At 42.7% G+C, this 13946-nt stretch overlaps 1 protein-coding gene across 3 annotated transcripts; it reads left to right on the top strand.

The window, feature by feature from the left end:
• The first annotated feature begins 4878 nt into the window (after positions 1–4878).
• ttc34 (tetratricopeptide repeat domain 34) lies at positions 4879–13385 on the top strand. Of its 3 annotated transcripts, XM_029622764.2 has the most exons (8): positions 4879–5758; positions 6477–8241; positions 9032–9266; positions 9679–9871; positions 10789–10955; positions 11124–11397; positions 11852–12066; positions 12246–13385. In XM_029622764.2, the coding sequence occupies exons 2-8, from the start codon at positions 6524–6526 to the stop codon at positions 12801–12803; spliced, it is 3360 nt and encodes a 1119-aa protein (XP_029478624.1). In that variant the 5' UTR covers positions 4879–5758; positions 6477–6523; the 3' UTR covers positions 12804–13385. The 3 variants fall into 3 exon arrangements, with proteins under 3 accessions (XP_029478624.1, XP_064861617.1, XP_064861618.1); XM_065005545.1 differs by having other exon boundaries at positions 4879–8241; XM_065005546.1 differs by having other exon boundaries at positions 4880–8241; positions 9032–9254.
• Positions 13386–13946: the final 561 nt, after the last annotated feature.

Below are 13946 nucleotides of genomic sequence, written 5' to 3'. Positions count from 1 at the left end.
TTATGGGGTATTGTGTGTAGATTGATGAGAAAAACAACAAAATTTTAATCAATTTCAGAATAAGGCTGTAACGTAACAAAATGTGGAAAACGTCAAAGGGTCTACTTTCCGAATGCACTGTAAATAAATGTGGAACACAAAAGTTAGTTTAGAACATCATTGCCCATCATGCATTGCTCTAATAACTTTCAAAAGATTAATCCGAAGTTTATTCCGAAATACAAAAATGTATTTTGTGAAGTTGCACAATTTTTTTGTATTTTCCTACGAATTGAGTGGCACAAAAATGTGTCTTTTCAAACAAATTAAGACACACAAAAATGCAGAAAAACACACAAAATATGCTGAAGTACTTTTTGTACATATTTGCACGAATTGAGTGTGAGATTATGTTGATATAGCCTACAATTTTTGCAATGATAATTTATTGGGCCTATAGTTTACTGCACAAACCTCATTGCTACAGTACTGTTATTAATTTGTTAATGTTACATAGGCTTATGTTTTTTAAGTTGTGTTAAAAAAAAATATGAGCAGTAGATCTCGGCTTGCATTTTGACTCAAACTGATCTTGACTCAGAAAAGGTTGGTGACCACTGTTCTAGAGTTTTCTGTTAACACTATTCCCACTATTCCCACTATTCACTATTCCCACTAACACTATTCCCTTTACTCTGTCGATTGTGATCGAATCAACGCAATATTAGTCACTTTCAATGCAACATATCGAAACAAAACAAACTATGCAAGAGTTTTGGTTTTAGGCAGAACGCATCGGAGTAGGATTCCATTGCATTGTCACACACGACTCAGCCCGTACTCTACTCAGACCGGTGTGGCATAACCAATTAGAGTTGCAGTAGACCTATATGCAAATAGACCATATATGGATCTGTGCCATTTACTTTGAACTGGACTGTGTTTACAGCATGAGCAGTTGTGAGTAGATGCACTTGTTTTGAGATAAAAGTGAGAGCTGCATGTAGCCACTTGTGCACATTATGTTCCTATCCTTTTCTAGTTAGTGAATTATTAGCCCAGTTATATAGCATTTGTAGTTAGCAAAAGGGGAGTGATTGCTTCCTAGAAGAGCAAAAGACGTCTAGACATTTCTAGACATCTTTGAAAAGCGAGTCAGGCAAAGAGTGTTTTTTTGTTTTACAGAGGCAGTGTTGTATTTTGAGACAGGCTTGAATAAGCTAAATAACCAATAGGCAGAGGGTAGCATTATTTGTCTGATTCTCTGTAATAATGTTATGGGAATAAAAATGAATTTTATTTTCTATAGTAGTTTCTTGCATCAAACACAACATTTTCAGTCACCTTATCTAAAGGACAAGTGGATAAACAGGTTACTGTCAAGCCCTGCATGTTTTTTCTCCAAAAAGTATAATGGAATGTAGGCCTACATTGAACACCGTACATTGGCTGCTATTGTAGGTTGAATGATAGAACAGCTATTTCCATGTTAAAATGTTATGGGATGCATTTTCTTCATTGTTTTTGGTGGTATGCCACATTAGGCCCACATTATGAATAAATAGCCACAGTAGCCTACTTGGCCAATGTTAAAATTTTAACTTAAAGCGAGTACAGCCTCGGTGTTCACAGTAAGCTGGAAATTGCACAGAATTTTCACAACTTTCAAGTTTGTGCTCAGCAGACCTGAAATTTGCTCAGTGCTGAAAAAATAGAAGGGAACATTGCACTCAAGTAAATGAGCTTACAATATAAAAACAATATTTTTTTATCCAAAAATGATGCATGGCTATCATATTTCCAATCTTTATCATATAAAGAATGTAACCAGCTACATTTCCTAATAATGGTTTGCTTGTAGTTAATCTTGCATTTTACGGAGAAAAGTAGCTACACATCAGTCAGAGCGCTGCCTGCTGGTAGAATGAATGCCAGTTCGTGAATTCTTATCGAAGTAGAGAAGAGCAACTGAAGCACAAAATTAGTCTGATGCCGAGCAGAGATTACAACAATCTCGGTGACAAATCATATGCTTATCAAGCACAAAGAAACGTTCTCGGAGTGGAACAAGCAGCAGCAATCATGAAACACATATTTTGCCAATGCAAAGCGAAACTGTGACTCCACTAGAGCCCGAGCAGGTAATACAGCTCATGGTTTCAATGAATGATTCTCAAATTCTTTATTGACTGAATGTACCAGTCAAACGTTTGGAAACACCTACTCATTCAAGAGTTTGTCTTTATCTTTACTATTTTCTACATTGTAGAATAATGGTGAAGACAACAAAACTATGAAATAACACATGGAATCATGTAGTAACCAAAAAAGTATTATGGTAAGAACAGCTCAAATAAGCAAAGAGAAATGACAGTCCATTATTACTTTAAGCTTACAAGCTATTTGACCAGTCAATGCGAAAAATGTCAAGAAACTGAAAGTTTCTTCAAGTGCAGTCGCAAAAACGGTCAAGCGGTATGATGAAACTGTCTCTCATGACCCAGAGTTACCTCTGCTGCAGAGGATATGTTCATTAGAGTAACCAACCTCAGAAATTGGCAATTAACTGCACCTCAGATTGCACCTCAGAGTTCAAGTAACAGACACATCTCAACATTAACTGTTCAGAGGAGACTGTGTGAATCAGGCCTTCATGGTCAAATTGCTGCAAAGAAACCACTACTACTAAAGGACAAAAATAATAATAAGAGACTTGCTTGTGCCAAGAAACATAAGCAATGGACATTAGACCGGTGGAAATCTGTCCTTTGGTCTGATGAGTTCAAATTTGAAATTTTTGGTTCCAACCGCAATGTCTTTGTGAGACGCAGAGTAGGTGAACGGATTATCTCCGCATCTGTGGTTCCCACCATGAAGCATGGAGGATGAGGTGTGATGGTGTGGGGGAACTTTGCTGGTGACACTGTCTGTGATTTATTTACAATTCAAGGCACACTTAACCAGCATGGCTACCACAACATTTTGCAGCAATATGCATCCCATCTGGTTTGCGCTTAGTGGGACTATCAATTGTTTTTCAACAGGACAATGACCCAACACACCCCCAGGCTGCGTAGGGGCTATTTGACCAAGAAGGAGAGTGATGGGGTGCTGCATCAGATGACCTGGCCTCCACAATCACTCAACCTCAACCCACTTGAGATGGTTTGGGATGAGTTGGACCGCAGAGTGAAGGAAAAGCAGTCAACAAGTGCACAGCATATGTGAGAACTCCTTCAAGACTGTTGGAAAAGCATTCCAGGTGACTACCTCATGAAACTGGTTGAGAGAATGCAAAATTGTCATCAAGACAAAGGGTGGTTACTTTGAAGAATCTCAAATATAAAATATATTTGGATTTGTTTAACATTCTTTGGGTTACTACGTGATTCCATATGTGTTATTTCATAGGTTTGACGTCTTCACTATTATTCTACAATATAGAAAATAGTAAAAATAAAGAAAAACCCTAGAATGAGTAGGCGTGTCCAAACCTTTGACTGGTACTGTACTTCAATTCATTTTTTCAACTGGCACCAGGGAACCTTCAGACGAGTCCTGTGACGCTTGTGGGCGTCCTAGAGCAAAACAACCGACACATACATGTCCATGAGAGTAATTTTTCTTATATGTTACGAATTACAATTTGTATGATATGTTAGAAATTTGCTAAATGTACAATATGTTTTTGCTTTAACGCTGCAATATGTAACTTTTTTGGGCAACCTGACCAAATTCACATAGAAATGTTGAGTTATAGATCTGCCATTCACATTGAAAGCAAATCTAAGAAGCGGTAGATCTGTTCTATGTGCACTATTTCAGCTTCATACAGCTGAAAATACTATATTTGAGGTTTTGAAAAATAATTTTCATAGCGGTTTAGATGGTACAATGATTCTCTACAGAATGAGTGCTTGTTTTTTCACATAAACTGAAATTAGGCAAACCATTTTGAATTTTAGCAACCAACCAGGAAATGGCGAAGCGATTTCTGCATATTACACCTTTAGGTAACCTTCTGTCTTATGTAACCATATCAAAAGGTAACATATCATACTATACTGAACAAAAATATAAAAACCACATGTAAAGTGTTGGCCTCTGGAGCAGTGGAAACGCATTCTCTGTAGTAATGAGTAATTACACTTCACCATCTGTCAGTCAGACAGTAAAATCTGGGACTGGCAGATGCTAGGAGAACACTACCTGCCCCAATGCACAGTGCCAACTGTAACGTTCGGTGGAGGAGGAATAATGGTCTGTGGCTGTTTTTCAGGTCAGAGCTCTGTGCAGGCCAGTCAAGTTCTTCCACACCGATCTTGACAAACCATTTCTGTGTGGACTTTGCTTTGTGCACGGGGGTATTGTCATGCTGAAACAGGAAATGGCCTTCCCCAAACTGTTGCCACAAAGTTGGAAACACAGAATCATCTAGAATGTCAGTTTATGCTGTAGCATTAAGATTTCCCTTCACTGGAACTAAGGGGCCTAGCCCGAACCATGAAAAACAGCCCCAGACCGTTATTTCTCTCCACCAAATGTTTACAGTTGGCACTATGCATTGGGGGCAGGAAGCATTCTCCTGGCATTCGCCAAACCCAGATTAGTCCGTCAGACTGCCAGATGGTGAAGCATCCCTATGGAACACTTTTGACACCATGTCCAGATGAGTTGGGGCTGTTCAAAGGGCAATGGGGGTGCAACTCAATATTAAGGTGTCCTTTAATGTTTTTTGCAATCAGTGTAGATTGTCATTATGGAGACACCTATTGGATAAATGTGGCAACTCCTCTTTTGCTGCAATGAAAAAAATAAAAACGTTTTCAAGCCTTGTGGCTGGTTTTGTGTGTTCATTGGCTTAGACATTTAGCTAGACCTGGCAACCCTGGCTGTGTCTGTTGGTTATAACAGAAGGCGATCGCACGACTTCATGGGCAGAAAGAAGGAAGAACAGAAACAGACAAAGCATGGCTGAACAGAAAGATGCTAATCATCTCAGATGCTAGCAGTGAGAAAGAAGCAAGCAGCCCACGCAAATACTTTCCAGATCTCAATGGCAAAATACGCCTTATCTACATCAAAAACAGGGCAATCGGAAATGAGAAACCTTACACATTTGAACGGACGACGGAGGCGTTCAAATCAATGGATTAAATCTTTGTACAACCTCATCTATGCTGGAAATGTGCAGCAGTCAGAGCGTTTGGTTTCCATAGTAACCACGGAAACACGCTGCCACGAACAATAGGTAGTACTGGCTCGCGCGTTTATTACAGACATAATCATCCTAATATTAGCCTGTATTAGCATGCACTATGCTTAGAAGTACATTTGTAAGACTTTCTCAAAACTAGTGACAGTAGTTTACTTGATACCAGTAGTTGGCTGCGCTGTATTGAATTACAAAAATGGGGCCAGTGCACAGCAATGTGTATTGTGTTCTTGAGAGTCTCTTGCCTATTGAATTTTAATAGCCAACAAATTGGTTAGCTAACACACTGAGGAAATGTAGGTCAAAGTATATATCAGTTACTATAAAGAATAGCTAGCTAATGCTAGAGTTCCTTTTTTGTATATAACTTATGTAGCTTGCAGAGACAGCAGCTACAAGTAACAAATAAACAAAGTGAACTGTCTGAAAACCTAGGAAGACAGTGGGGGTTGTAACAAACATAGGGGACTGAGCAAGCTTGCCTTGACACACATTTTTCTCTGGGGAAAATGTACCTTATTCATAAAACAGAAAGTTGAGCTCGCAAAATGATTAAAGGTAAAGGTAAGCCAAATGTATATTTCTCAGTCATCCAACTTTAAAGAAGCAATCAGCAGTGGTAACAACAGCAGATCCCTGACCTTTTTTCTGTAAAAAGATGAGGGATAGGGCTGGAGAAATGTAACCACTCTCAAATTCATAGACAGAGCTATGGATGCAGGACTGACCATCCATGCATGATATCAAAACTATAGTTTTAACCATGTTTTGAAGCTATATAGTGTTTGTTTACATTTACTTTGTTTACAAACATTGAAATAAAACAAGCTTATATTCTGGGTTCTGATGGGGGATGACATTTGAACTAGCTAAGTTATATTAAGTTATATTCTTAGTTATATTCTTCAATAATGAATGGGTACATATAATTAATTAATAAGTAAAACATGTTTTACTGCTGATTGCCCCTTTAAGAGTGTGCTTTATCATTCATTTCAACTTTAACATATAGCTTTGAAATATTTTGGAGATAATTTGACAGGCTCAATTGTGTTACTGTATTAGCGGAACTAGAGCCACTATAGTGTTACTATAGTTGCGGTACAGCTCTTTGTGTTATTGCCCTAAGAGCTTGGCTACTTATGCTAAGTTTGACTTCTCATATTTCAAGTTCACATTGGTTATTCTGGTCAATTTTGTTGTGGTATTTTAATAAAAAATAATCTCTCATTTTAAACTATGATTCTATATAACATGTGTTTTTCCCCCCAATTGTGGACAGCCATATGAACACTAGTGTTAATCACTGGAGAGCAGGGGGGCGTGATCATGACAGCCCTGGGACCTGCTGGGATAGGAGGGGCGGACCTGTGCCAAGAAGGAGACAAACTCTTAGAGACTGGAGAGTTGGGGAAAGCCACTGCTCTGTACATATCTGCCTTCAAGAGCCATGCTGGATCCACCATTGGTCACATGCGAGGCCTAGGGGGTTCCAGGTTGGCTAGGGTAATCTCCACTCTGGAGACCTGGCTCAATGGTCATGGGGAGATCCAGGCCTCCATGGAGGGCCTCAACAAAGGCCTGGCAGCTGTGTTCCTATCAACACTGAGCCCAAACAATGTGTCTGCCTCTCTTTTCAAAATGGAGTCCATACTTCAGGGTGCCGGTCAGGGCTGTGACGAGATTGTTGTACGCTGCTCAGCTTTGCTCGAAGGAAAGCAAAACCCATGTCGAGAGGGTTCCACTTGTGTGGTTTTGGAGTTAACTAGAGCCCTCACCTGCTTGCTCTCAGACCCCTACAGTCCCAAAGGCCCTAGGCTTTATCTCAAGGCTTTCCAAGACAATAAATTGGAGACTGTAAGACTGGTCAAGGGTAGACAAGCTCAGCACCTGCCCAAGATAGTGAAGGCCTTCTCTGAGCAGATTTTGCCAAAAAATACTGAAATGAAGTCTAGGGAGAGAGCGAGTGAGGTCATCGGCATTGTAGCAGAAGCTGCCTCTGAATTCCTTGAGTTCTTAATGGCTGTTTCGCCAGGTGACACAGATGTGCAAGAGCTGCAAGCAACCTTCTTATTTTCATTAGGCAAGTTCGAAGAGAGCGCAGATGTTTATTCTGTTGCCTTGCAGGATCATTCACAATCACAACCAAAGTCAGGTACAGGCAAGGTGGTTAAGGGGATGCCAGCAGAAAGAAGAGCCAGTCTCTTGACCGGTAGAGCGGCCGCCCATTTCTCCACAGGGGGGCGAGCCACGGAGTCAAGCCGGGACCTTGGTGAGGCTTTTGGAGTCCACCCTGCCACAGCACGACTGCAGTTCCAGAGGCTCTTCGTGGACCAGGGGACAGGAGCGGCAGCCCGCATGCAACTGCGTCAGCAGGCAGAGAGAGGACTGTTGGGGTACAGGGAGACAGTCCTGGTCCGTCTTGACCTGCGGTCCTCTGAGGGCGTGGAGCTGCTGGACCCAGTGATCGCCCAGCTCTGGGCGCTGTGCCACCTGGAGCCCAACGGGGGCAGCAGAGAGTTGCGGGTGCGGCTGGCCGAGTGCCTCCTCCTGCGGGGCGAGTTCCGAGAGGCCCTCTCCATCTGCAGCCAGCTGGCGACCCACACAAACTCCCACACTCAGCATAGCTACCAGAACACAGTGCAGGTGCTGCACGGCTACTCCCGTCTTCTCTCAGATGACCACAAGGGGGCCCTGGAGGACTTTCAAACGGTGATCGAGCACAAGGCACCCCACCCTTCCAGCTGTGTGCGGGCGCTGTGCGGCAGGGGCGTCCTGCGCATGATGGGGGGCCTGCACTACCTCACAGCCCTGGACTATGTGACGGCGAGCAGGTTGCAGCCCCAGGACACTGCGCTGACCGTACGCTGCTTGGTTCCCTGGAACTGCCGCGGGCTGCTGCTCACCGTGCTGTTGGAGCAGGCCAGGGTCATGCTGGAGGAGTGGACCGTAGATCACAGCTCCAGCCTCAGTCCCTTGGAACAGCAAGAGCACCAGCAGACCAAACAGCTACAGCCTACGCAGACAAAAGATGGCTACAAAGAAGGGTAGCTAGCGCATGTGTTTCTCAGTGTTGAGGAAGCTACTCTGTTATCATTGTTTACCAAACTACCAATTACTTCACACTAGAAGAAGTTAAGATACAATAAAAATATAGTTCACTAAACTAAAGCTACTTAGAAAAAGTAGTTCGACATCCAAGCTACTTGGGGAAAAATTATCAAATCTTAATATGAAATGTCAGACTACAAATTGCAAGAAACAGTTCACTCTAGGGTCAGGTATTAACAGAATGTGTAATTTAGTCTATTAAATGCAAAAACCTTTATTGCCTATATTTCCCCCATATTTTCTTATTTTTGCAAAAACAATTGTGTGTAGTTCCAGTAGTTAGCTACACAGTTACATGGCAAAAAAGTAATTAACTCCTGAAAACACTACCAAAATTGGAATTTATTTCAAATTCCACCAAGCTACTGCAAAATGTAGTTTAATTACTAATTGAACTACATGTAGTTCCCTACTCCCTAACACTGGTGTTTCTGCATGTCACACATGGGGTACTTTAATGTGAAAGATCTCATAAAATAGGCTGCATCGTGAATCAGGCTATAACCCACAAGTTGGCTATTCTTTAGACAGTGCTTGAATGATCTTATATTCGTTTTTCATTCTTAAACCCTGTCTGTCAGAGAGTTTGTATCAATTTGTATAATTTTTATTGAATTAGAATTCAATTAGATCTTCATGACTTTCAGTGAGGGTTTTTTAATGAATGTCATTTCAGTATCGGCTGATACCCTGATTGAACCGTGATTGAATCTCTCTCTTTGGCAGGACACCAGTTGGAGTCCACTCTCTGGCTGTTTTGCTGATGGAGTTACAGCCCAGTGCTGACGCTCCTCAGATCCTGGTGGCTGATGCCCTGTACCTGCTGGGCCGGATGGAGGAAGCGTATCGCTTGCTGTTGGCCATTGGGCCCACTAGCCCACGTGCACCCATCCTGGCCCGCCTCACCCTGCTACAACTGCACCGGGGCTTCCTTTATGATGCCAACCAGGTCCATCATTATGTAAACATTGCTTTATGTGAAAGGGCAAACTATTATGTTTGGTGTTTCCAACATAAACAGTCATTCTAATCGTCCTAACATTTCAAAAAAATATTACCTACAGTATAAGATGTCTTTAGAACACTTGTCAGGAGACCCCAATATGACTACAAAAATACCTTTTGATACTGAAAGTCACTTGTTATTATGCACCAGCAATACACTTGACTTGGCCCTAAGTAACATTGTGTTCAAATTATACTTTTTAAATGTGTATAAATTCACACTTTACAAATGCTGTTACAGCTATCCAGAATGATATGCACATTTTGAAATTGTGGACAAATGTTCCCAAATTTGCCATGATAAACTAAAAAGCTAATGACTGCTATCAACTAACTCTGTGCTCATGCTTTGTCTGTTCTTCTTTCAGCTGCTGAAGAAGCTGATCCAGTGTGGTGATACGAGCTGCTTGCGCCCCCTGCTGGCCGTGGCGTCTAAAAAGGACCGGCTGCTGCTGCAGGGCTACTGCCACTCTGCCTCCAAACGCATCCTGGAGGGCCTGCAAGGCGAGTGCACCCTGAGGCAGGCCGTGGCCTATCTGTCCATCGCCATCATGGCCTCTGGTGATTGGCTCTTGTCATTTGGTCAAGCATAGGTCATAATTTTGGATACATGTTTTGTTGTATAGGAAGCTCCTCCATGATAGTTAGGAATTCCTGCTTTTGTGACATTTATCCTCCATTCTCTTTTGTAATAGAAACTTACCTCCCCCTTGACAAAATTCAGATTTTCCAAATTAAGTTTCAAATTAAGTAATGCTGCCAGATTAAAATTAGGTTTATACTGTATTTTGTTTGCAGTAGATGCATCTCTGAATCATAAACACTTGATAAAGGGTCTCTTTTTTAGTGTAGCTTCGTCGTTATGTTTCGAATAGGTCATAATAGTACAATGTACACTGAGGGTACAAAATATTAGGAGCATCTTCCTAATATTGAGTTGCACCCCCTTTTGCCCTCAGAACAGCCTCAATTCGTCGGGGCATGGACTCTACAAGGTGTCAAAAGCGTCCCACAGGGATGCTGGCCCATGTTGACTCCAATGCTTCCCACAGTTGTGTCAAGTTGGCTAAATGTCCTTTGGGTAATGGTGGACCATACTTGATACCCACAGGAAACTGTTGAGCGAGAAAAACCCTGCAGTGTTGCAGTTCTTGACACTCAAACCGTTGTGCCTGGCACCTACTACCATACCCCATTCAAAGGCACTTAAATAATTCACCCTCTGAATGGCACACATACACAATCCATGTCTCAAGCCTTAAAAATCCTTCTTTAACATGTCTCCTCCCCTTCATCTAGACTGATTGAGTGGATTCAACAGGTGACATCAATAAGGGATCATAGCTTTCACCTGGTCAGTCTCTGTCATGGAAAGAGCAGGTGTACCTAATTCTTTGTACACTCAGTGTGTATTTTATATACACTAACATTCATGACATTATAGGCAATACAACTAATGTAAGGTCTACTACTTGCAGGATGTGAGGCAGCAAACTCATTGATGGAAAGGGCCAGGTGCTATGTCTTGTTGGGCCAACGCAAGACGGCCATCTTTGATTTCAGCTCCATCTTGAAAGAGCACCCTGACCATGTACAGGCCCTCTGTGGAAGAGGCTTCACCTATCTCATGCTAAACCAACAGAAGGTACTAGGACACAAAAATGGGGGATACTTATCCTGCTGTACATGCAGTGCTAATATTGCTTTTTGCATCAGCATTAAAGCAATTGTTTTAAGGGCTCTACATCCACATTGACAGCTTCTGATTGACAGATAATCTCAAGACGATTATAAAAATGTCTTTGTTTTCAAGGAATGCACTCAGGATATACTGGCAGCACTTCAAATAAGCATGGACGCCGTGACCAAAGACATCCTATCGCTCAAAGATAAGGCAAGGAAACTGGTCTGTGATTGGCTGCAGCAGTACTGCCGGACCAATCTGTCAGAGATCCTGGCGGCTAAGTCCGTCCCCTGCCAGGAAGAAGAGCTTCGAGAGGCCTTTCTAATTGGAGGAGTCCTGATGAGGACTGACTGCCGAGACACCAGATGTCATCTCCTCTACGTAGATATACTACTGGCCAAAGGTGAGATTGGCACTTGGCTGACAGACTCTCACTTATCTATCATCAGTGAGTGCTCTTTTTGGATGACTTTTGCCCATCCCAGCCTAGACCATATGCCCTATGATTACACCTATGAAGTAATCTGAGATTTGTGCATAGGGCGTAGGTGCATAGGGCGTAGGTTTTATGGGTCGACTTGGGATTTAGCCTTTGTCCTGTTCTGCCCTAGACATGACACAGTATGGACAGTGTCTAAGCAGGCCTACTTTTAGGAAGGTTTTTGTTGGAGTATATTTTTGTAAAGTTGCTTTTCTTGATGATGCTGTTATATGATACCGGATCAGATTCATTTGTAGATTGAAGATACTTAAAAGTACAGCAGAAGAATGGTAGCTTCTGAAAGTAAACTGGAAGTGCTAAGCTGTGCACAGTTAGTACATGTAGCTGTTTTGAAATATCTGCCCCTGTGATCCAGGTGAGGTGAAATCAGCAGGAGCTCACCTGGCTCAGGTGTTTGGCCAGGATCCCCGGGAGGCTGCAGCTCAGGCCAGGGTGGGCGTGGTGGAGGCCTGGCAGCAGAATTACCGCGGAGGCGGCGCCAGGTTGAGCAAGCTGACCGAAAAGGAACCCTCTACTCTGGACTTCATGCTGACCCTCATTCCCCCGATTCACAGGAAACGCATGGCACAAGTAAAAACAAAGACAAACACCTATCGACAAATCAGATTGCTAACTGTTTTATAATCACTTTTTCCCCCCACGCAAGACAAAGCAACTCTTCTTACAAGAAAAACCAATCAACTCTTACGAGATGTAACAGTCAACTCATCATAATATGTACTCACACAATTATGTCTATGTTACCATAGGCAGCAGCCCAGGAAGCAGGCAGTGTCTCAGCGAGTGGCCATTGGGAGCAAGCCCTGGCCCTTCTGACTGTGGCTGTGCGAGCCGCGGCAGAGCTTCGACCGCAGTTTCTGCGCCAACGGGCTGCTTGCCTCGCCCAGCTCGACCTGCATGAACGGGCTGTGGCCGACCTGGACCGGGTCATCCAGAGCCACGGTGACCCCTCCGACGCTACAGTCTCCGGAGCCCCAGACGAGCCTCACGTCTGGGCAGATGACCTGTGTCAGCGAGGCCGCAGCCTGGTGCTGTGCTCCCACGAGGGGCCCGCCCTGGACGACTTCAGCCGGGCCCTGGAGCTCCACCGGGGCCAGGCTTTGCAGTGTGTGGAGGCCGGGCTGGGAAGGTCCCGCCTGGCCGAGTGCTTCCTGCGTATGGCCCTGCAGCACTACGGAGAGCAGCAGCTCAGTAAGGCCTGGAGGTTGACCGAGAGCGGCCTGTTGGTGGACAGTGAGCACATGGAGCTGCGCAGGCTCAGGGCCAGGGTCAAGCGGGAGCACTGCAGCCCCTGCATTGTACACTAGATTAGTGTACCTTTGTAGTGCCTTTGTCCCTTGAGATACCATTGTACTGTACTTTGGAAGAAACCATTCCAAGTAAAGCTCACTTAAAGTAACTCTATGACAATTTGTTTTTATGTACACTAAACCTCAGTTGATTGCTACCGCAAAAATATTTAGAATATCAAAGGGGAAGCTGCATTTATATCTTATTCAGAATGAGGGCTAATAGAATAAATAATGAGCATTTCCCTTGGGTAGTATTTTTGTAAACATGGAAAAGTCATAGAATTTATTTGTAATATGTGAGTATTTTGCAATCACATTCCTGACATTTAATAGGAAATGGCGTGGAAACAATGGATATTCCTGGGTGCTTACTTCAATTAAATATACTTGATACCTGGCCTATATGGTGCCTTGTGGTGGTTGAAAGAATCCCAAAGGAACAAACAAGTAACACAGGTTATTTCTGTGTAATTACGTTGGACTATTTTACTACATAACTAGTAAGACTGTAAAGATGCAACTACACACAACAACTTTTGTTTTATTTTTGTGTATTTTTGAATTCATGTGTAATAAACCAAATGTCTTCGACACCAATTACTTGTTTTTATATTCAATTTGTTACATTCAAGTTAAAGACTGATTGTGTTTAGTTCATTCAGCTTCAATGTCATTGAGACAAATCATAATTTGTCATTTACAATTGCGGAATACCAGAGCACAGCATCTGAGAATTGATACAGAAATCTATACAACCAAAATATCACCGTGAGGTTAAATAGTTATTTTAGAAAGTGCCCATGTGCAGGTTTTACTTTCTAAGGGGCAAATTCAGACCTGAGACATGCAAACTTTTCTCTCTAATGAGTGCTCTGACTTAAGCATGGGTGTCACGGTCGTTTGTAGAATTAACGGACCAAGGCGCAGCGTGCATAGAGTTCCACATGTTTAATTAAAGAAACTCACCAAAACAATACAGAACAAAAACTAAATGTGAAGTCAAATGCAGTGCACACTGGCAACTACACACAAACAAACAAGATCCCACAAAAACCCAGTGGAAAAAGGCTGCCTAAATATGATCCCCAATCAGAGACAACGATAAACAGCTGCCGCTGATTGGGAACCATACCAGGCCAACATAGACAAATAATAACC

The sequence above is a fragment of the Oncorhynchus nerka genome, linkage group LG20 (assembly GCF_034236695.1).
Source record: "Oncorhynchus nerka isolate Pitt River linkage group LG20, Oner_Uvic_2.0, whole genome shotgun sequence".
NCBI classification, from domain to species: Eukaryota; Metazoa; Chordata; class Actinopteri; order Salmoniformes; family Salmonidae; genus Oncorhynchus; species Oncorhynchus nerka.
Note: the sequence above shows the minus strand (reverse complement) of the source record. Positions and strands in the feature narration are given on the sequence as shown.

Bases quoted from the DNA above. Each gene is read 5' to 3' on its own strand.
- ttc34 (XM_029622764.2), top strand. From the start codon at position 6,524: ATGACAGCCCTGGGACCTGCTGGGATAGGAGGGGCGGACCTGTGCCAA. The intron at 9,872-10,788 runs GTGATTGGCTCT...TACTACTTGCAG, and splicing joins CATCGCCATCATGGCCTCTG to GATGTGAGGCAGCAAACTCA. The intron at 11,398-11,851 runs GTGAGATTGGCA...CCTGTGATCCAG, and splicing joins AGATATACTACTGGCCAAAG to GTGAGGTGAAATCAGCAGGA.